The following is a 22,644-nucleotide window of genomic DNA, read 5'->3' as shown; positions in this document are numbered from 1 at the left end:
TCTCTACTGCACAGAACAGATAATATTTCTTCTCTCTATTAAAACAGCCAAAGTTTAGAGCAGTTTGGTCAGGCTTGGGGTGACCAAAGCAGTTGGGAAGTGAGAGGAGGAGTCTCAGAAGGGATTGAGTGAAGGTCCATCCATCCATCCATTCATCCATCTGTCACCTGCTCAGTTGCATCTGACTCTTTGGGACCCTATGGACTGTAGCCCGCCAGGCTCCTCTGTCCATGGGATTGTCCAGGCAAGAACACTGGAGTGGGTTGCCATTTCCTCCTGCAGGGGACCTTCCTGACCCAGGGATTGAACCTGCATCACCTGTGTCTCCTGTATTTCGGGTGGATTCTTCACTGTTTGAGCGGTAAAGGCAGCCCCTGAGTGACAGTGGGTGCTCTCAATTCTGCATCAACTCCTTCCCTATCTTTGGCTGACCTTTCATTATGCATGTGGAGTTCAGTTTCTAAGAATCACAGTTAAGAATAAAATAACTCAAAATTTCAGCTACATCCAGCAGAGAAGATAAGATGCTATAGATAAGTAGGTATTCCCCTAAATTTATATCTTGAAATGTAATTCCCAATATGACGGTATATGGAAGTAGAGCAATTGGATGGTCATTAGATCATGAGGGTGGCACTCTCATGAATAGGATTAGGGCCCTTATAAAAGAGACCCCAGAGAGCTCCCCAGGTCTCCTTATACTGTATGAGAACGCAGTGAAAAGATGATCATTTGTGAACCAGGAAGCAGGTCCTTACCTGACATCGTATCTACTGGTGCCTTGATCTTGGACTTCCCCACCTCAAGAACTGTGAGAAATACATTTTTGTTGTTTATGAATCACTAAGTATATGGTAGTTTTTTTTATCCTGAATGGACTAAAACACAAGTTTGGAGTTTGATTTCATCCAAGCTGATGTATAATCTCTAGAAAAGATTCTTAAATTCAAGCTTGGGGGAACTGAGGTATAGGTCTCCCAGAGGGCTGTGTGATTCTTATGCAAATTTCTTCCAGCATTGCATTGCCTGTAAGATTTAAATTCCCTGTTTGATATGCCTTTGCCATCAGTCTTTCTGTCCATATCTCTACTCCAATCTCTGACTGCAGGTAACCAGTGACCTAGGTTGTACTGCAATATATTAGTTTGCGTTGTCTAGAATTTGTATGTTGGAGAAGGCAATGGCACCCCACTCCAGTACTCTTGCCTGGAAAATCCCATGGGCGGAGGAGCCTGGTGGGCTGCAGTCCATGGGGTCGCTGAGGGTCGGACACGACTGAACGACTTCCCTTTCACTTTTCTCTTTCCTGCATTGGAGAAGGAAATTGGCAACCCACTCCAGTGTTCTTGCCTGGAGAATCCCAGGGACGGGGGAGCCTGGTGGGCTGCCGTCTGTGGGGTCACACAGTCGGACACCACTGAAGTGACTTAGCAGTAGCAGAATTTATATGTATATAAAAGGAATCAAACAGTATATAGCCTTTTGTGTATGGCTTTGCTTTTGCTAAACATGCTGTTTCTGAAATTCATCCACATTGTTGCAAGTATCAGTAACATTAGGAAAGTAGTAGAAAAGGAACAAAATTCCTTTTTATTGTTGTTTTTCTATTGTTTCAATGTAGTACATTTTGTGCATTCATTTATCTATTGATGACTCTTTGGATGGTTTCTAGTTTGGGCTATTTTTAACAAAATTGGTACCAACACTTGTAAACAAGGCTTTGTATGGAAATAAGCTTTCATTTTTTTTCATTTCATTCTACCTGGGGGTAGAATGGCTGGATCATCAAGACAGGTATATGCTGATAAAAAACTTAAACATTGTTTTCCAAAAGTGGTTTTTATTATTTTATACCCCTACCAGCAAAGCCTGAGTTCCAGTTGCTCCTTACCTTCAGTAACACTTGAGACTGTCCATCTTTTACTTTTTAGTCGTTCTAGTGAAGGGGTGGTGTCTCCCTTTAAAATTCACATGCTCAAAACTCTGAATTCTCATTTGACCCCATCTTATCAGCTATTGTTTTGGACTTTCACTGTCAATGACAACCATCATCGCCAAAGAAATAATAACAGGGCAACAATACCACCATTAATGGAGCATTTATTGTTCTTAACAAGATCTGTCTGGAGTACCATCTGGGGAGCATAAGTAAATTTATAAGTTATCTGTCGCTGTGTAACAAATTACCCCAAATATTAGCAGCTGAAAATAAGAAACGTTTGTTTTATACGGTTTCTGAGAGGAGTCCAGGGGCCGCTTAAAGTGGTCCTGGGTCCAGGTCTGTCCTGCTGTTGCGGTTAGAGGATTGGCTGGTTCTGTCATCATTTGTAGGCGTGACTGAGACAGGACGGTTGGCTTCCAAGTCTACTGACTCACTTAGCTATGGGCAAGATAGTCGTGTGGGTCTCTCTATGGGGCTGCACAACATAGCTGCTGGTTTCTCCAAAGTGAGTGAGCCAAAATAGATGCTGATTACACAGACCAACTAGTACATAGTGAATATTTATTGCCTGAATAGACGTGTACCTGACACTCTGCTAAGCATTTTACTTACATCATCTTATTTAATCCTGATAACAACTTGTGGACCATTGTCCTCATTTGCACTGATAAAACTGAGGCTTATAAAAGTGAAACCTATCTAACTCAACAAAGCTGAAAGTTGGACTTCTCTAGCCCCAAAGGATGTGAAAAGTGGTCACACTGAAAATTAATTGCATTATTCCAAACAAAATTAGATTTCTATGGTTATTTACATTTTAACTTGAGTCAAAACGTTTACACAGAAGGAAAGAAATTAGAATTTTTGTCAGTAGGGAAACCCTCAAACTCTTCAGGAAGATACAGAATTGATTTTCTAATTCTCCACTTCACCAAGTGTTTTCATATTTTCTCTATTACCACACTAACGTTTCAGATTCTTGGCAGATCTTTGAAAATGAGGAAATTCAAGAATTCTACCACTGGCTTTCCAAAGATTCAAGGCAATTTGATCATTCAATGTGCCTATAGGGCTATGGTAGTTGTTGGGGTCTACAGAGCAAGTGAAATAGTACCTGTGGTCTAAGAAGTCACAATCTTTTGGAGATTAAGTAAAGATAATCTAATATATGGAAGTGTAAGTGCCATAGAGAGACACATGGAGAATGCTTCTTGAGGTTTTGGAGTCTTAAAAAGATCAGCCTCATTTTAAAAACATTTGGTGTTTATGATAATAACCTAGTGTGATAATTCTGGAAATCAACAGAAGATGAAGATGAGGGGGCCAGATCTCCTTTATTTTTATTATTATTTTTAAGCATTTGGAAAACTTACAAGGCCAGTGACTTGCTTACTTTTTTAGACCTAGGCTCTCAGGCAGGAACCAGTCTCCCCACCAAAGGTGTCACAAAGTGGGTTTCTGGAATTTGAGAATGAAGGAAGGGGGACTAAGGTTCAAAGTCCGGGTAACCTCCCTTGAGAATGCAGAAATCAAGCCAGGACAAACGAAAGTCAAGGTGGACAGGGTAGGGCAGTGGAGTTAAGGGACGGATTGGAATTAGAGTTACGGTGGTAATGCGGGGGTAGAAACAGACAAGGCCATGGAACTTGGACCAGTCCTCACTGACTGGGAAGTGAAAAGCTCTCCTAGCAGAGTTGAAATGATGAACTGTTCTCCCCACTCACCCCACAAAGACTGTCCCATGCACAGTTGGAACCGAGACCACTTATACCTTGCAAAAACTAGTTTCAGATCCAAATTTGCTTTGACTACAGAGCACGCTCAGCGCTCAGTCTTCTGCAGAAATGTGGATTCCTTGACTTCAGACTCCTTGACTAGCTTCGCAGTTTGGGGGCGGGGTGGTAGAGCCTGGGGGGGAGAGCTTGAGTACTAGAGGTCATAGGTCAAGTTCACTTGAAGGGGGAAGGCATGAGGACGAAGGGGCGCCCAGATGGGGAGTCAGAGTCGACCCCGAGAAAACAACCCATCAATGTGACTGGTTTTGACCTGGTCAGCAACCTTTTGCCAAGGAGCTGGTGTGGTTATTCGGAGACAGGAAGAGGGGAAGTTCAGGGTGCTGGCCCTAGTCCTCTGATACGAATCAGCGGCAAGGTCATGGTCACCCAGTAGTGAGCCTCCTGGGTCCTCCCAGCTACTCCTTCTGGGGCTGCAATCTACTCTTTGCAAGAGACTAGGTATTGGTGGAGAAACGCAGGAGCCAGACGGAGGATGCTACCCGGCGGCCCCCTGCCCTCCTCCCCCGCTGTTCCCTCCAGTCCAGGCTGGTCTCCAGGAGCCAACGTCCAGCCGGGCTGCAATGGGCTCAGAAACCCGTATTTGCCTGCTCGTTTGTGTCTGTGGGCTGCCCACCGGGTGCCATCCCCTCTATGAGGGTCTCGCAGACTCCCTGACGCCTATGTCCTTGGCGGTGTGGTAAAAGGGGTCTCCTTTCACTGCGTAGAGAGACGAAGGATACCGAGGAAGCTACGGCGGCCTGCAGGCGGTGCCCGCGGGCCGCAGGGCAGCCCGCTCACCTGTGGGGCCGCCGGAGCATCGCGGGCGGGGAGGGGGGGCGGCAGAAAAGTCGCGCGGCCGCGACACCTCAAACGCGCCCGGAACCCGGAGCTCAGGGGCGCCCAGGGCGCGCAAGGTACGCTCCAGGGCGGCGCCTCCCGACCCCGGAAGGGAAAGCGGTTTCGGGGCGAGGGGAGCCGGAGAGCGAGGTACGCGCAGCTACTTCAGAAGTTGTCCCGCCGCCCGCCGCGCCCCCTCCCCGCTGCATCCCCTCAAAGGTGCTCCCCGGACACGCCCCGGGGCCCAGCCCGAGCGCGCACCGCCAGCGTCCGGCTGCCGCGGGGCCGACCCTCGGGTTCCGGGCCACCGGGAAAGCCCCGAGAGGAGTGGCCCCCAGACCCGAGCAGCCCCGCGCGCGCCCCCCACGCCGGCGCGCAGGCGCAGTGGCGAGGCGGCGGCGTGTCGGAAGCGGGGCCCGCGGTGGGCGGGGCCCGGGTGGGCGGTGCGTCGGAAGCGGCGGTGGCGCTGGGTGGGCGGGGCTCCCGCCGAGGTGCCTGCGCGCGGCTGCGAGTCCGGAGCCCGGCGCGAGGCGCCAGCGAGCGAGCCCTGGGGCCGACGGGCGCGCGGGTGCGCGGCGGGCGGAGCGCGGCCGCCGGGCGGGCGCGGAGCCCGGGTCTCGGCGGCGCGGGCCCCGGCGGCGGGCGGCGATGTTCCACTGCATCCCGCTGTGGCGGTGCAACCGTCATGTGGAGACCATCGACAGGCGCCACTGCTCGCTGCTCTACGTGCCCGACGAGGTCTACCGCTACGCCCGCAGCCTGGAGGAGCTGCTGCTGGACGCCAACCAGCTCCGCGAGCTGCCGGAGGTGAGTGCGGCCTCACCTGCGCGCCCTGCCGCCCTGTCCCCTACTTTCCGCTCCCCCTTCCGTCTCCTTGGCCATCTGGGGGCCTGGCCGCCAGGTCCCGCGGGCACGAAGTCTACCTGCGCTCACCTGCTGCTTCCTCCTCAAAGTTCCTTTTCTTTCTCTACGGAGCGACCTGCTGTGGTCGCCGGAGCGTGTGCGCTTTGTGGAGACGTCCTGTGCAGACACGCCGTCTGGATACACATCTAGAGACCAGAGTCCGGCACCTGTGAGCGGGCGAGTGCGGGGCCAGGCGGCCCAGGACTGTGCCCGGCTGGGAGAGCCCGGCCCGGCGTCCGGCTCCCGGGGCCGGTCCCCTCGGCCCCGCCGTGCCGCGATCGCCGGCCGGGGCGCGGTTCCCCTCCGGCCCGGGCAGGGCCGGGAGGAGGAGGCGGGCAGCGCGCGGGCTGGCCGTGCTATCTCGGCATCTCCCGAGGAATGTGCTCCCGGCCTCGTCGGGGGCAAGAGCCGTGGCTGGCCGGCCCGCCCGCCCGGGCTCCAGGACCGGCCGCCCGGGGCGGGGCGGGGTTGGCGGGGGCTGCCCCGGCGGAGCTGTGGGCAGGTGCCCGGCTCTGCGTGGACCTGTTGCGTGAAAGGAACCGCGGCGAATGCCAGCAGAGCCTCCGCCGGGCGGGCTAGCCTTGCCGCCGGGCTCCCGGAGCGGCGGCGTTCAGCCTGCTGATTGCTGCCTTTGCAGGGGTTGCATTTACCTCTTCTGAGTTGTTTGTTGTGCATTAATCTTCCTATCCGGCCAGACCTGTCGAAGCGACACATGCTGATTGTGCTTTAATGGAGGGTCGCTCGGGGACTGCGAAACTTTTACGCTTCGAGCCTGCCTGGGGAAATTAGCTTGAGAGAGCCCGAAGGAGGAAGGTAGCCCAGCATCCAGGGCTCTGCAGGAAGTCGGGGCGCTTGATCCGAAGGTGTGCAGGAAGTGCGGAGGCTGCTGGCAGCGGGGCCAGACCTGAAGGCCCGAGCGTCCTCCTCCTGGACCCTTTGTTAACACAAAGCCGAGACGTGGTCACAAAAACACTCAGCAGTCAAATGTTCTGGCCTGTTAGAATGACCCGATTCGTCCTCTGGCCCGGCAGAGGGTTTTAAACAGAACTGTGTTTTTCCTCAATATTTCAAGTGTTGTTATTATTCCTGGATTAACTTTCCTTGTTCCCTGGTTAGAAGTGATTGGATGGTTTGCTCTGTGCAGTTGAGGGGGGATTATCCTCACTAGGATCTTTGCAAAGCTCCCCCCACCCCCCAAGCTTTATTTAGCTTAGAAGCAGAAAAGCCATCCAGTTCCCTCCGGCATTTATTATTTTGCAGGCATTTTCAAACACATGGTTTTATCTGGCCTTTAGCTGCCTTAAATTTGACTTAAAAGTCATGAGCTCACTAACTGCCTTAACTTGTAATAAATTTTAGGCATTTCTACTGTCAGGAATATCAAATATGTAATTTAATACTTTTCAAGGGCTTCAGAATGAACTTATTAAAGCTTGAGGGAAAAGCTGTTCGACTAGAAATGTTTCAGGGCTCTTTGTGGTGTTTTTGTTTGTTTGTTTTCCTTTGTAGCACTGGAAGATTTTCTGTGACTGGATTGGCTTTTTACTGCCTTCCACAACGTTTGTGGGTTTTCTGTAATGTTTGGGGATCCAGCTTGGTATGGGAAATTATGGGGTTTGGATGTGCCAGGTATTCCTACTGATTCTAAATGGAAACTTCTCAGAAGCTCAAAATACAGTTGGATCGCCCTCAGTAAATATGGTAAAAAAAGGCTTTTCAAAGGTTATAAGAGGTCTTGCTTATGGATAATTGCTCTTACAGCTCTTAAAATAGTTTTATAGTTTTCAAGTTGTGTAAAATGTTTCTCCCTGCCTTCTTGTGTCCTGGGTGTGCGCAAGTCAGACTCCAGCAACAGCCGTGAAAACACCAGAGTTTTATTCACAGTCTTTGAGACCCGAGTGGCTCATTGGTGCTGCTCGCCGCTGGCCTGACCTCCCCCAGCCCGTCCCCTTACCCGCCACATCACCAGGGGGCCCCTTTTGCTGACACTCCTCCAGGGCCCTTGGGGTGGTGGCCATACCTGTGGTACCTTCTCGCCTCTGCAGTTTGTTTGCAGCCTTGGTCCCCCAGCCCCAACAGCGAAGGTGCGCACGCAGCTTAGCCTTCAGCATCATGAAAAGCATCTCCTCTCCCTGAAGGTCTGCAACCTCTGGTTTGCTCCAGTCCCCTCGTTTTCCAAAGCGAGACTCAGGACTGAAGTGACCTTCAGGGCTATTCAGCCAGTGAGATCTGATCGCTGTGGCCACCCCTGCCTGCCTCCCCCGCCATGCGTCTGCCAACTGAACAGGAAGCTGGCCTCGCCCGCTTCTCACCCCCATCAGACCCTCAGTTATTCAGCCCCTCTGGTTTATCCTTGTCATGAAAGCTTGGTCTCAGTCGAGCCTTTATTGACCCTCCAGGATTTTGCTAGTTGTGGGGGATACAGAGATTAAAGAAAATGTGAGTCCTATGAGCAGTTTGTGGGGAGACAGTGACTTTAGTACAAGTGTGGTGGGTGTGGGTGGAGCGGGCACCCCCGTCATCAGAGTCAGCAGTGGTTACTGACCTAATTGCCGACCTCTTGCTGAACCTGCATCGGTGCCCTCGGCAGGGGCCACACCCACAGATAGCCTCTCATGGCTGCAGGGGACTCAGTCCTCACCTTCAGCCTCCTCACCCTGTCCCCTCCTTTCGCTGGTCCCCTCGCCCAGCCCCATCCCTTCCGGATGTATGTTAACGAGACACCTTGAGGTGCGCCCTTGGGAGCATGAGTTATGTGTCCGGTGGGTCCTGCTCAGTAAACCCCTGTTCTTCTGTTGAATGAAGGTTGCCGAGTCTGATGCAGATCCTCCTCTGCTTCTTGTCCCTTGAAGCTCATCACTGCTGTGGCCTCTGGCCTTCTCTAATGTAGTCAGAGAACAGTCAGGTCTTCAGAAGCGAAGGTCGCCCACGTGGTGCAGTGGTTTTGTCTGCCTCTCCTGCCTTCCTCTCTGCGTTCCTGACACCATCGGTCTTCCCCTCGGTGTGCACGATTATCAGATGCCTTCAAACGTGTGTTTGCTGTGGTCTCTTTGGAGCATCGCAGGGCCTGGTCTACCAGGCATCAGACACTTGGAGCGAGCGCTCTCAAGCCTTTCTAGGTTAAAGACTTGAGTTTCATCTTGTCCCCTCTTCTTAGAGCTCAGTTAATGGTTCCACGGTTGCCAGATGCCATCTGCCCCCACCCTTCCTTCTCTCTGGCATCCTGCTTTATTCTTTTCCTAGCCCTTAGAGCACTTGTCACCCCCTGACTCCAGACTGGGTCCTCACTTACTCATTCTTTGTCTCCTCAACCAGAGCTTAAGCTCCACGTGGGCAGGGGAGTTTTAGTTTGTGGCTGAACTGAGGACAGTGTCTGGGACACCGTGGGCACGCCTGTTGCCTGGATGTGTCCTTACACGCCGTCGCAGGGACACTGTGCTGTTTCTTCACCATTGTGATCGCCCTTCCCACGCCTAGCTTCTCCCGTGCACTGGTCTGTCGGGATTGGAAAAGACGTTCAGAGTCCAGTGTCCTATCCTGCCTGCTTTTGTTCTCTGTCTCTTCTTGTGCCGGACAGTTTTTTTTTGTTTTTTTTGTTTTTTCCGGGAGGCTTGCAGGATCTTATCCCTCCCCCTCTCCCCCCGGCCCCGCCCCAGGCATTGAACCTGAGCCCCCAACAGTGAAAACGCTGAGTCCTAACCACTGGACCGCCAGGGAGTTCCCCCATGCTGGACATTTTGACTACCTTGTCTTTCTGAAGTCATCTTCATGCATCATAAACATAATTTCTATGAATGTGACTGCAGGCTCTTCAGCTGTGATCTGTTGAGAATAAGTCCGCCTTGTCTTCAGCCCACTGTGTTTGAATGTGCAGTGGCTCCTCTCGCCAGCAGTTCCCGGCTGGAGGCCGGGCCCATGATTTTTTCGGGCTCACAGGTTCAGGGACTCAGCCTGCCTCCATCCCTCCTGTCCCTGGGTCCCACCGTTGCCGGGCGGGTCTGGAAGCAGCAGGGGCGGGGCTGCTGGCTCAGTTCGGGGCTGCTCTTGCATCACCTGCATTCTCTCCTCAAGCCTTGGCTTCCTCCTGTGTCACAGTGACTTCTGCCTTATAGGGTGGTTTCTGGGATGAAAGAGAGGATGCATGCAGAGCACTTACAGTTAGCTCTGCGATGTTTAAGATTTCTGGATATTATGGTAAGGCACTTTTATTAGGAAACTGTTTTTTTCCATATAACAAATTTGTAATATCTATACAACTGTTCTCTTCTTTCACCAAAATATAATATTCTCTTAATTTTTGAGGAAACGATGTCTTTTAAACTGGAGTTTAAGGCAATTTCCTGGGAATTTGAAAAAAAATTAAAATTTTAATATCCTTTTAAGTAATAATTAAAGGAATCATAGATTCTGTAAAATGTAGGTGACCTCACAAGTGTGTTGTGCCATAAGGATTTCCTGCTGATGTCCAGTGTGCCCTCTTTCAGTTGTAGCCAAGGGGGAAAGGACAGATGTGGACTTAGTGCAGAAGTCATCTCTTGGGATCAAATGAGGGCTGGGAGTTGATGGATGGGGTTTCAGGGCAGTCCACTAGAGGAGAGCGACAGATGGACGGCTGAGGGGTCCCAGCCCCATGGTGCGCGGCCGTGCAGGGCCCCTGGGAGCCCGCTCCGAGGCGGTGGTGTAGTTCATACATGTGCAGCCGTGCGTCGTACATAGTTGCATCGTACATGCTGAGTTCTCTTTTTGCTGCTTTTTTAAAAAATCTGATTTTTACATTGTCTCACCTTATAGTTTTATAAGGGCTAAAGCATATAAAACGTTATATTTGGACAGACTTTAAGTAACATTATCCTGGAGGAGGGCATGGCAACCCACTCCAGTATTCTTTCCTGGAGAATCCCCATGAACAGAGGAACCTGGTGGGCTGCAGTCCACGGGGTCGCAAAGAGTTGGACAGGACTGAATGACTAAGCACAGCACAGCAAGTAACATTACAATGAAAATAATTTAAGGCAAGCCCAGGAGGAAGGGCGTCCAAGAGAGCGCTTGCCCCTTAGAGCTTGACGCGTTTCTGCTTAGGGAGCCGGTTCTCCTTCTGCAGAGAGCCTGTCCTGTTACCCAGCTGAGCACTTAGCTGTTTCCTGACTCTGTTCTGTGTTAGCCCAGCCCCCCACCTTTCCTCCCTACGGCCCCGCCCGCCACCCCCCGCTTTACAGGTGAGGAAACTGAGGCCTGGTGGCTGTTGCTGCTGCTGCTAAGTCGCTTCAGTTGTGTCCGACTCTGTGTGACCCCATAGACGGCAGCCCACCAGGCTCCCCCGTCCCTGGGATTCTCCTGGCAAGAACACTGGAGTGGGTTGCCATTTCCTTCTCCAATGCATGAAAGTGAAAAGTGAAAGTGAAGTCACTCAGTCGTGTCCGACTCCTAGCGACCCCATGGACTGCAGCCTACCAGGCTCCTCTGTCCATGGGATTTTCCAGGCAAGAGTACTGGAGTGGGGTGCCATTGCCTTCTCCAGAGGCCTGGTGGGGGGTTTGTAATTTGCCCTAGGTTGGTGGACACTGGAGGGTCTTTGATTAGAAACTACTTATTAATAATAATTACTGATATTTGAATGAGTGCCAAACACTGCATTAAGTGCTCTCTAGAAATTATTTCCCTTAGATGGAATCACCACTCACTTTAGCCCTTATAATTCCAGTTTTGCCCGTGCGGGCACCGAGATGATATGTATTTAAGGAGTGGTCTTGAGGCTCGTGCAGGGAACTTGGCCACGGTCAGCAGTGGAGCCAGGCCCCGCCTCCAGGCCCCTGTCACTTGCACCGGGGGCGGGGCCTGGCCCTGTTACAGTTAGGAGGCGGCTCCTTCTCTGGGGGGCAGAGGGGAGGCTTCAGGGGGTGATGCTCACCTTAGAAGGAAGGAGAAGACCCGTAGAGGTCCCCAGAGCCTGTCCTTCCCGGGTAGCCAGAGCGAGGGGTGCCTGGGTGGTCGAGCAGGACTGGAGCGAGGCCGGGCCGGGTCTGAGCAGGTGGACCTCAGTTCTGGAGAGGTGGTTCCGGAGCGGGGCAGAGGAGGCAGTGAGGCTCGGCGCGGAGGTCTGGCGCCCCGGGGTGGGCCGCGCCCTCAGGGACGTTCGGGCGTCTGATCCAGTGCGCTTCCTCCCGCTCCCCTTGCCGTGTTGTGCTGACCGCCCAAGCCCCTCGTCAGTGCTGGGGGTCACAGCGCACAGAACATCCGCCTGCTTGTCGTGGATGTGTTTTCCTCCATCGTGGGGCATGTTGGCACTGAATTTGTCAAGTGCTCGCTAAACAGCATACTGGACATTAACTCAGGAGAAAGGTGGAAGGCCCGAGGTGCTGGCTTTCTTTTGGGTTTCAGTGAATGTGGTTATCAAGTTGATAATACTGTAGCCACAGTGACGCTGGAGACCCCGTGGGTTCTTTTTTCCCCAGTGACATGAGCTTTGCCATGCCTGTACCTCCCCAGGGAATTCAGTCTCGGCCTCCTCTGCTGATGCTTTGCAGCACTGATGCTTGCAGCATTTCGACTTCCAGAGTCACTTGAACTCTTGCTGAAATCTCTTTGTTTAAAAGCAGCTCAGTTCTTTGAGAAAAAGTAAAGCTGTTCCCTGAACAAACCTGTCCCAGCACTGACAGAGTTGAGTCATGCTGGTAACATGGCAAAATAAGCCAGTTCCACAGCCCCGCTTCCTTCTTCCCAGGGGCTTTTGGGGAGAAGGGGTCACCCTGGTCCCTCCTCATATCTTCCAGAGTGTTATCACCTCTGCAAGAAATTGCGGCTGCTGAAACTGTGGTACTTGGGTACTTGGTGGTATTCAGTCGCTCACTGATGTCCGACTCTTTGCAACCCTATGGACTGTAGCCCACCAGGCTTCTCTGTCCGTGGAATTCTCCAGGCAAGAATATTGGAGTGGGTTGCCATTTTTTTTCTCCAGGGGATCTTCCCAACCCAAGGTACTTGGGATTTCCTCAAAAAGGATCCTTTACACAGGCTTGAATTTTGGGGAGGTGTAAAGGGTAGCTTTTTTCAATAATCCAGCGGATGTTGGCAAATTGATCTCTGGTTCCTCTGCCTTTTCTAAAACCAGCTTGAACATCTAGAAGTTCATGGTTCATGAATTGCTGAAGCCTGGCTTGGAGAATTTTGAGCATTACTTTACTAGCGTGTGACATGAGTGCAATTGTGTGGTAGTTTGAGCCTTCTTTGGCATTGCCTTTCTTTGGGATTGGAATGAAAACTGACCTTTTCCAGTCCTGTGGCCACTGCTAAGTTTTCCAAATTTGCTGGCATATTGAGTGCAGCACTTTCACAGCATCATCTTTCAGGATTTGAAATAGCTGCACTGGAATTCCATCACCTCCGCTAGCTTTGTTTGTAGTGATGCTTTCTAAGGCCCACTTGACTTCGCATTCCAGGATGTCTGGCTCTAGGTGAATGATCACACCATCGTGATTATCGTGGTTGTGAAGATCTTTTTTGTACAGTTCTTCTGTGTATTCTTGCCATCTCTTCTTAATATCTTCTGCTTCTGTTAGGTCCATACCATTTCTGTCCTGTATCGAGCCCATCTTTGCATGAAATGTTCCCTTGGTATCTCTAATTTTCTTGAAGAGATCTCTAGTCTTTACCATTCTGTTGTTTTCCTCTATTTTTTTGCATTGATCGCTGAAGAAGGCTTTCTTATCTCTTCTTGCTATTCTTTGGAACTCTGCATTCAAATGCTTATATCTTTCCTTTTCTCCTTTGCTTTTAGCTTCTCTTCTTTTCATAGCTATTTGTAAGGCCTCCCCAGACAGCCATTTTGCTTTTTTTTGCATTTCTTTTCCATGGGGATGGTCTTGATCCCTGTCTCCTGTACAATGTCACGAACCTCTGTCCGTAGTTCATCAGGCACTCTATCTATCAGATCTAGTCCCTTAAATCTATTTCTCACTTCCACTGTATAATCATAAGGGATTTGATTTAGGTCCTACCTGAATGGTCTAGTGGTTTTCCCTACTTTCTTCAATTTAAGTCTGAATTTGCCAATAAGGAGTTCATGATCTGAGCTACAGTCAGCTCCTGGTCTTGTTTTTGCTGACTGTATAGAACTTCTCCATCTGGCTTCATGGGAAATAGATGGGGAAACAGTGTCAGACTTTACTTTTTTGGGTTCCAAAATCACTGGAGATGGTGACTGCAGCCATGAAATTAAAAGACACTTACTCCTTGGAAGGAAAGTTATGACCAACCTAGATACCATATTAAAATGCAGAGACATTACTTTGCCAACAAAGGTCCATCTAGTCAAGGCTATAGTTTTTCCTGTGGTCATGTATGGATGTGAAAGTTGGACTGTGAAGAAAGCTGAGCACTGGAGAATTGATGCTTTTGAACTGTGGTGTTGGAGAAGACTCCCGAGAGTCCCATGGACTGCAAGGAGATCCAACCAGTCCATTCTGAAGGAGATCAGCCCTGGGTGTTCTTTGGAAGGACTGATGCTAAAGCTGAAACTCCAGTACTTTGGCCACCTCATGTGAAGAGTTGACTCATTGGAAAAGACTCTGATGCTGGGAGGGATTGGGGGCAGGAGGAGAAGGGGACGACAGAGGATGAGATGGCTGGATGGCATCACTGACTCGATGGATGTGAGTCTGAGTGAACTCCCGGAGTTGGTGATGGACAGGGAGGCCTGGTGTGCTGCGATTCATGGGGTTGCAAAGAGTCGGACACGACTGAGCGACTGAACTGAACTGAAAGGGTAGCTGATATTTACACAAGAGGGTCAGAAATAACAGTGTCAACAGTTCTCAGCAGTGATGACAAAAATCCTAACCATGGTCCCGTCGAGCCATGGCCAGAGACATTGGGCTTATGAGGGTGTGGATCCAGTGAGGCTGAGGGCTTCTCTGTTCACAGAAGTCTGAAGGAATTTTGCCCATTTCATGGTTTCCGCAGGAACACGGGGCTAGTCGTTTGTCTTCCACTTTGTGTGATAGTGATGGGGGCAGTGAGCTCATGGGCCAGATCTCAGTTAACGCGAGGAGACACTGCTGGATGTCTATTTAAATGTCACACCATTTCTCGGGTGTGATTTAGAGGACAGGGGTGGTAATTTACTGTTGCATGTGGTATTTCAGCAGATCTGATCGTGTGTGTGTGTTTGTGTGTGTGGGTATTTATATGTGTCTTAGTGTAAAATATTCTGAATTTCTAGAAGTCAGATGGGATATGAATTTTTTTCTTGCTTATCACAGTTTAGAAGAATTTCCTTATCTAGGCTGTAACTTCTGGATCCCAAAGAATTTGACTCAGTTGGGAGAGATTTGGTATTTCTGTTTCCAAGAACCACAGGGCATGGATTTGTCATGAAGCAGGTGGAAGGTGTTACGCCTAGTTGCAGTACATTCCAGACTGATTCCTGCAAGTGTGGCTTCTACAGCCTGATGGCTCTCATCACCTGTCTTTCCGCAATCTATACCCATTTCTGGGAGACAGATAGTTGGAGGGGCTGTCAGCCGGCTTGGGGTGGACGTGGGGAGCTTGAGTCAGACGAGCAACAGTGAAGGCTGGAAAGGAGCTGCTGAAACTCTGAGGATGTGACCTGGGCTCTTGACCGCCTGACCTGAAATGGAAGATAGGGAGGCCTCTGAGGCTCGTGCCTTTACTGCAACCTGCCTGACTTTGACCACAACATGGCCTTGTTTTGTCTGTCTGTTATGTGTTGAATATGTAGAAGAACTCAAAGAATAAACAATGTGACTTTTCCTTAATTCCTTCCAGGTAATACCAGACATGAACAATTTTATTTATTTATTTTTTTAGCGTATTTATTTATTTAGCCACATCCATGCAATGAGTGAGATCTTAGTTCCCACACCAGGGGTTGAACCTGTGCCCCCTGAAGTGCAAGCTCAGAGTCCTAACCGCTGGACCCCCGGGGAAGCCCCCACATGAACAATTTTAGGTTGTTCTTACTGACTTTTTCTCTTCCCATACCAGCATCTGTTTATCATTCTTGAAAAGAGGGCTCCTACATAAATTACTTCTATGTAAATTGCTGTATAAATTGCTTCACCCATTGCTTTTTCTGCAGTTAACACCCTGCCCTGGATGTCTGCTGTGTCAATATGTGTAGATGTATTTTAGCATCGGTACTGGTGCCCTGGGTTCCCTTGTACTCGATACACCGTGATTTATTTATTTCACCATTCTCCTTTCGCTGGACATTTCGATTGTTCCAGTGTTTTGAAGCACTGATTTGTGTTAGATTGAGTATCCTTGTCCATATTACTTTGTACACCTGTGCAGACATTTCTTTAAGATAAAGTTCAAGGTGCATAATTGTTAGATGAAAGGATGTATACTTTACGGAGTTCAATAGGTGTTGCTAGGTTGTCAGAGATTATTACTTTAAATTTTTATTTATTTTTAGTTGTGTTGGGTCTTCATTGCTGCTCGGCCTTCTTCTCTAGTCGTCACGAGTGGGCTCTAGGCGTGGGCTTTAGTACGGGTGGCGCACAGGCTTAGTTGCCTCTCAGCACCTGGAATCTTCCCCAACCACGGATTGATCACTTGTGCCCTGCACTGGCAGGTGGATTCTTATCCTGTGCACCACAAGGGAAGTCCAGGGATTGTTATTTTTGAATACAGGTTGGATAGGAGAAATCTACCCACTTTACAGCTAAAGAAATGCAAGACGAGAGAGGCGAATTGATGGGTCGTAGCAGAGTTAACGTGGGCTGTCTTCTCCCACTCCCGACTCCAGGTCCGGTGGTCCTTCTGGGCTGGAAAAATACACAGGGAGATGGATTCTGTCATCTCTGCCCCCTCTCTTCTTGGCTGGGCTCTTTCCCAGAGACTTGGGAGGACCCTTGGCTTTCCATCAGACAGTCAGATGTTTGCTCTGGGTCTTCGAAAGACTGAGGTCTGATGCTTGCTTTCAAGAGCCTACCTATTAGTTGGGCAGAGAGGTTGGCGTCATGGAATTCCAAATGTGAGCTGACTTGGTTTCTGGAGCAGGAGGGCAGGTGGTGAGCAGGGTGTGGGGCCCGGCAAGCCCACATGGGTCCGCACCTCCCTTCGACCCTCCTGTTGGTGTGTTCGTGCCGGCTTGGATCTTTTGCTTGATGGAAAAGTGTGTAGGGTGGTTAGGAGATACACCTCTTAGCTGTGACGCCTGGGACAAGTTCTTCAGCCTTACTGGACCTCAGTTTGCTCATCTGTACAAAGGGACTAACAGTCCCCACCTCATGTGTGTGAAGATGTAGTGGGTTACTGTGTATAAAGTGCTGGGAACAGTGTCTGTTCCATAGATGGCACCCAGGCAAACCTGCTGGGTGTTGTCATCATTCGTGGCTATTTTATGGGAGAGGCCCAAACAACCTCTGCCCCGTCTTTCTGCGAATCCTGTCTCAGTTCCTGGTGGGAGAGATCTGGTGTGATGGGTCGCTCGGTTCCTGGTGGGAGAGATCTGATGTAAGGGGTGGCTCCCCGCTGCAGTGGCTGCTCTCTAGCAGAGCGCAGCCTGGCTCTGTCTTCCACCTGATCTCCCGTCTCTTCCCAGCCTGAGCTGTGCATTTCGGCAGCCCTTCACTGCCCTGGGTTACCTGTCATTTCATGGCTTCATTTTTGTGCTCTGTCTCCTGGGAGTTCCTCTTTCTCAGCTTCTTTGTCTGCCTCCCGATCTTCCTCCCATGGGATGCAGTTCAGGAGCTCCTGTTCCCCTGGGCAGCCTTCCCTTCTCTCCTGCCTGGTTTCCAGGGACAGCTGTGTCATTACTTTGACCCCCTTGTAATGACCTCTGTCCGCCACCAAAGCTACACACCTTGTCTTCTTTACATTCCTGCTGCCCCACAAAGCAGGCTTTTAAGACATATCCGAGCAGGATTCTTGCGGATGTTTTCAGCCCTTTTGGGGAGTGGCTTTGGAAATGGGTTCGTAAATCGAACTTACCGATGGTTACTTCGTGAAGAGCTGGGCGTTCTCACAGCCTTGCCTGTATGGGTGGTGTCTGGGTGGTGGCCCTGATCTCACAATTACACAGCCCTGGACTCGGGTGATCGCTCTCACGGACCCTAGCACTGACCTCGGGCAGTGTCATAATTTCAGTTTCCCTGTCTGAGTCATGAAGGGGTGCTGTCAGTGACGTTCAAGGTCTCTCTGCGCTCTGACCTCCCTGGATGCTAGTTTTACAGCATTTTATGACTCCATGCCTCAGCCTTAACCTGAGGGGAGTGGGCCCCGGTTGTGCACGTGACCTGTGAGGTTGCTCAATGAGGTTTAGTAGAACCACAAGTCGAGGCTTAATCATTATAATCAAGGATTCGATAATAAGGAGAAGCTGTTCCAAACGCTTACCCTCCTGTGGTCAGTTGTTGATTCCCAGAACCAATTAAGGGAAAAAGATCAGCAGATTTTCTTTGGTTAAAACACATACACACACACCCCCTCCAGCAACCTTTGAACACCGAATTTTTTCCCCCATGTCAGTTGCATTCTCCAGCTTTTAGAAGTGACGAAAGATAGGCCAGTTAGCTGAGGCAGTTTGTCTCCTTTTGAAATGAACTCGAGCGGTTCAGAGGAGGTTGCTTGAAACTTCACTCCGGGTTGGTTTGAGCATCCACCCAAGAGAGTGTACTTTGGGAAACTCACGTTGGGGACTGTTAAGGAATGTCTGTGGGTTAATATCAGACTGAGGTGGCTTTTCGAGGAGTATTTTAGGATCAGAAGCTGCAGCCTTCTGCTTTTCCGCTGTCGGTTGCTCTCCTGACTGGATGCTGGTGTCAGGCTTCCCAGGCAGTGTGGTTCAGGAGTGGGCTTTGGGGGCAGCTTATCTGCTGGGCCCCGGCAGACCCTTCCTCCCACTCTGCTACGCACTCGGCATCTTTATTCAGTGCTGCCTGCGTTCCAGACTTCGTTCTGCCTGGCAAGGTGGGTGCCTTGCTTTGTCCTAACGGAGCTTCCATTCCAGGTAAGGGAGTCCGCCAGTAAATGGAAGAGCAGATAAGAATTTCAGATAGTGATCAGTGCTATAAAGCAAACCAAACAGGGAAATGGCATCAAGCGTGGTGGTGAGGTTTCTGTTTATTCCGAGAAGGCCTCTCCCAGGAGCTGACCTTTGCCCTGGAGTGGTGAGGCAGCTGTGTGCGCAGTGAGGAGGTCCTTGCAAAGGTTCTGGATGAGTTTGGGGTGTTTGTGGGTGGAAGGAAGGCCAGAGTAGCTTGTGTGTGGGTGGGAGAAATAAAGGTGAAGTTGCTGGTGGAGTTAATGTGTGTGGGGTCTCAGACACCCTGGTGATTTCGGACTTTTTTTTTTTTCCCCCACACACTGAAAGTATGGCAGATGTAAGCCCATAGAGATCTGGTTTGTGTTTTACAAAGTTTACTCTGCCGGCTGGTGAGAGTTTAATCTCGAGGGAGGAAGGTTCACAGAAGCAGAGACCTGGAGAACCAGTGGGGGCTTGGAGCAGGGTGGTAGCAGTGAGTGACGAGATTTATATTGGGGGTAAAGTCAACAGGACCGCTGATGTGTGAGTGCAGGTTTTTGGTTTTATCAGTTAGGGAGCCGGCAGGGCCTTCCCTGGTTTGGGAGGACCAGAAAGGGCATATAGTGGCATCAGATCAGATGAGATCAGTCGCTCAGTCGTGTCCGACTCTTTGCGACCCCATGAATCGCAGCACGCCAGGCCTCCCTGTCCATCACCAACTCCCGGAGTTCACTCAGACTCACGTCCATCGAGTCAGTGATGCCATCCAGCCATCTCATCCTCTGTCGTCCCCTTCTCCTCCTGCCCCCAATCCCTCGCAGCATCAGAGTCTTTTCCAATGAGTCAGCTCTTCGCATGAGGTGGCCAAAGTACTGGAGTTTCAGCTTTAGCATCATTCCTTCCAAAGAAATCCCAGGGCTGATCTCCTTCACAATGGACTGGTTGGATCTCCTTGCAGTCCAAGGGACTCTCAAGAATCTTCTCCAACACCACACTTCAAAAGCATAGTGGCATAGGAACTGGTAAATCCTTGAGTTAGGGTGTGGCAAAGTGTTTACGAGACCCGGGACTTAGGCGCGGAAGCCTGGACACCAATAATTACAATAAAGACAGCAGACATTTTTTGAGCAATGGGCCCTGGACTGCACTTTGCCTAAACAGTTCCCATGAGGAACTTGTTCAGTCCTCACAGAGACCTAACTTCCTTTTACATAAATGCACGCGTGCTCAGTCATGTCCGACTCTTTGGGACCCCATGAACTGCAGCCCACCAGGCTCCTCTGTCCATCGGATTATCGAGGCAAGAATACTGGAGTGGGTTGCCATTTCCTCTTCCAGGGGATCTTCCCAACCCAGGATTGAACACGTGTGTCCGCATCTCCTACATTGGCAGGGAGATTCTTTGCCACTGGCCCCGTCTGGGAAGCTCTTTTATGTAAATAGCTTTATTATACTCCCGAGGACACCCGGGGCACAGACTTACCTTGCTCAAGGCACACAGCTAGTAGACAGCAGAGCTCGGGGGTCAGACCAAGACGGTCTAGCCGGTATCCCTAACCCCCGGACCAACCTTCCTCAGGGTCACACAGGCAGAGACCACTTCATGGGTGCCAAAAGCCCCCTGATGGGCCTCGAGTTATGTCTGCTCTGGGTTCTTTTTGCAGTTGTTTAGAAAAAGAGTGCTGAGCTGAAATACCGTTTTAAGAATTAGGTCACCAAATATTAATGTGCTTATTCACGCATAATCTTTCAGAGAAGATTAGTGGTGCCCATTTTGCGGGCCTGCGTTTTTTACCTTCAGGAGAGAAAGTGAATGCTGGTTTTATGCTAGGAGTGTGCCTGTTATAATTCTGCTCCCGATTACTCAGTTATTGTACTATTGATTTCTGTTCTGAAAGCGTGATGTCAAGTGATTAGCTTATGAGGCAGTTACGAGTCTTGACCGAAAGGTCAGAATCATGGAGAGGTTCTGATGAACTATACACATTCCAGTACTGCTGCCCATGGATGCCAGTACTATCAGGTCGATAGAAACTGCGCGTCTGATGGGAGATGCGCCTTACCCAGTACCTGTACCCGTGACTCACCTACCTTGATTTTTGACATCTTCATTCTAAAATGGCAAGAGATAGGAAAGTGTCACGTCATCTCTGTTAACAGTGATTCATGCAAGTTACACGGAGGGCCAGAGAAAGCGCCCCACCCCCCAGTCTTCAGCCCCACCCCCCAGTCTTCAGCCCCACCCCTGCCCACCCCTCTTTACAGCTGACCTTCAAGATGCCTTTGTCAGGCAGATGGAGCAGAGGGTAATTGCTCGTGAGGCTTAGTTCATGTGGTCTTTACAAAATTTCTGTATTCTAGAATGTCTGATTTTGATTTTTAGGCTTAGGTCTAATGCAAGTCTGGCCCAGGAGGTATGTCGGGTCACATCTGTGGTTTCAGCTCGCTGGTCGTTGCCTCGCATAGGGGCTTTCAGCCCCCCAGAAACAGGAGCGCCTTTGGAATACTCAGCTGCAAGGAACAAGCGTCTCAGCCTAACATGCCTTGAATGACAGGGGCCCTTAGGCCTCGTGTGTCAGGAGGCCGGGAGGAAGGTGGTGGCAGGGTGGGTCCAGCAGGTCGGCTCCTCGGCGGGTGGGGCCCGGGAATGGGCGTGCTCACAGTCACGGGTGGGCCCTGAGCTGGCCCGGGAACGGGCTGCTCACAGTCACGGGCGGGCCCTGGGCTGGCCCAGGAACGGGCTGCTCACAGTCACGGGCGGGCCCTGGGCTGGCCCGGGAACGGGCTGCTCCCAGTCACGGGCGGGCCCTGAGCTGGCCCGGGAACGGGCTCACAGTCACGGGTGGGCCCTGAGCTGGCCCGGGAACGGGCTCACAGTCACGGGTGGGCCCTGAGCTGGCCCGGGAACGGGCTGCTCACAGTCACGGGTGGGCCCTGAGCTGGCCCGGGAACGGGCTCCCAGTCACGGGTGGGCCCTGAGCTCTAAGGGCGGGGGGCAGGCGAGGAGCCGAGCGCTGGGCGCGGTGGGCGTGGGTGCTGTGCTCCGCCAGGTGGAGGGCAGAGACGGCGCCCGCCTGTTGGCGCTGGCAGGTGTGATCCTCTGGTGACCTCTCTCTGGTCTAACCCTCTTTTTTTTTTTTTAATATTTATTTATTTGCTGCTGCGGGTCTTAGTTGAGGCATGTAGGATCTCGTTCCCCGACCAGGGGTCGAACCCTGCATTGGGAGCTTGGAGTCTTAGCTGGTGGGGCACTGGGGAGGCCGCTAATCAATGCCTTCTGCCAGAAGCACAGAGACTGCTCAGAAAACGTCTCTGGCGGGAATGATTTCTGTTTAAAAAAAACGGAAAGCTTGGACATGTCAGTGTCTTCCCTAGGTTTTTTTCACACTGTGTGTGAGAGATTTGGGAGAGAGGAAAAAGATAAGTCAGTAGGGTATTATAAAGATTTAATTGCCAAGTAGACCTATTTTCTAAGTTGTTAAATTCAAATGTGCTGGATACTTTCTAGTAGTTTCTGACTGTGGTCTTTCATTGCTAACTTTCTCTGACTTAGTGGTCTCACGTCTTCCAGACCTCCATGCCTCTGTAGGTGCTGTGCACTTGGCTTAGAAACCTCTTCCCCAGGATGTATGCTGCCCCCTCCGAGAAGCCCTCCCAGCTCTGCAGCCACACCCATATCTCCGTGCCCCTCTGCCCCCCAGCCTCCCCCACCCCAGCACTGCTCCGCCCACCTCACTCCTGCTGTTCCTCAGGGTTAGACTTGGCCCTGCATCTGTTTGTTTCCCTTTGTTTGCCGTCAGGGACTTGTTCTCTGTCTCAGGCGCTGGGGAACTCAGCGTCTTATTCACAGGAAATGTTCAGAAAACATCTGTTGCGTTGAAAAAAAAATTATTTTATTGGGGTAGCTGAGATATATAAATCCTTGGACGCTTCCTTTGATGCCCCAGTGTGTGAGTTGCTCCAGGGGACCAGCAGTGCTCCATCCGCCTCAGCCAAGTTCAGCCTGTGCCCGGTGTCTCTGGAGGGAGTGCAGGCTGCCGGCAGGCCGGGCATGCTGCCCCCGGACAGGAGGCTGGGGCTGAGTCAGCGCACCATGGTGGTCCGGAGAGGACCTGGCGTGGGCCTGCTCAGGCCTGTCTCTTCGCAGAGGTGTGGATGAGGAGAGAGGTGACCAGGGTTGAGGGGGGAGGTCTGCCCAC

The 22,644-nt window shown here is 51.0% G+C and overlaps 1 protein-coding gene across 1 annotated transcript in view; it reads left to right on the top strand.

The window, feature by feature from the left end:
- Positions 1 to 5,148: 5,148 nt before the first annotated feature.
- LRRC1 (leucine rich repeat containing 1) overlaps positions 5,149 to 22,644 on the top strand; it is a 135,167-nt gene continuing 117,671 nt past the window's right edge. The window contains exon 1 of the mRNA XM_027524203.1: positions 5,149 to 5,361. Within this exon, the coding sequence (XP_027380004.1) occupies positions 5,203 to 5,361 (159 nt within the window). The 5' untranslated portion in view covers positions 5,149 to 5,202. The remainder of the gene's footprint in view (positions 5,362 to 22,644) is intronic.

This window comes from Bos indicus x Bos taurus, chromosome 23 (assembly GCF_003369695.1).
Source record: "Bos indicus x Bos taurus breed Angus x Brahman F1 hybrid chromosome 23, Bos_hybrid_MaternalHap_v2.0, whole genome shotgun sequence".
Classification (NCBI taxonomy): Eukaryota; Metazoa; Chordata; class Mammalia; order Artiodactyla; family Bovidae; genus Bos; species Bos indicus x Bos taurus.
Note: the sequence above shows the minus strand (reverse complement) of the source record. Positions and strands in the feature narration are given on the sequence as shown.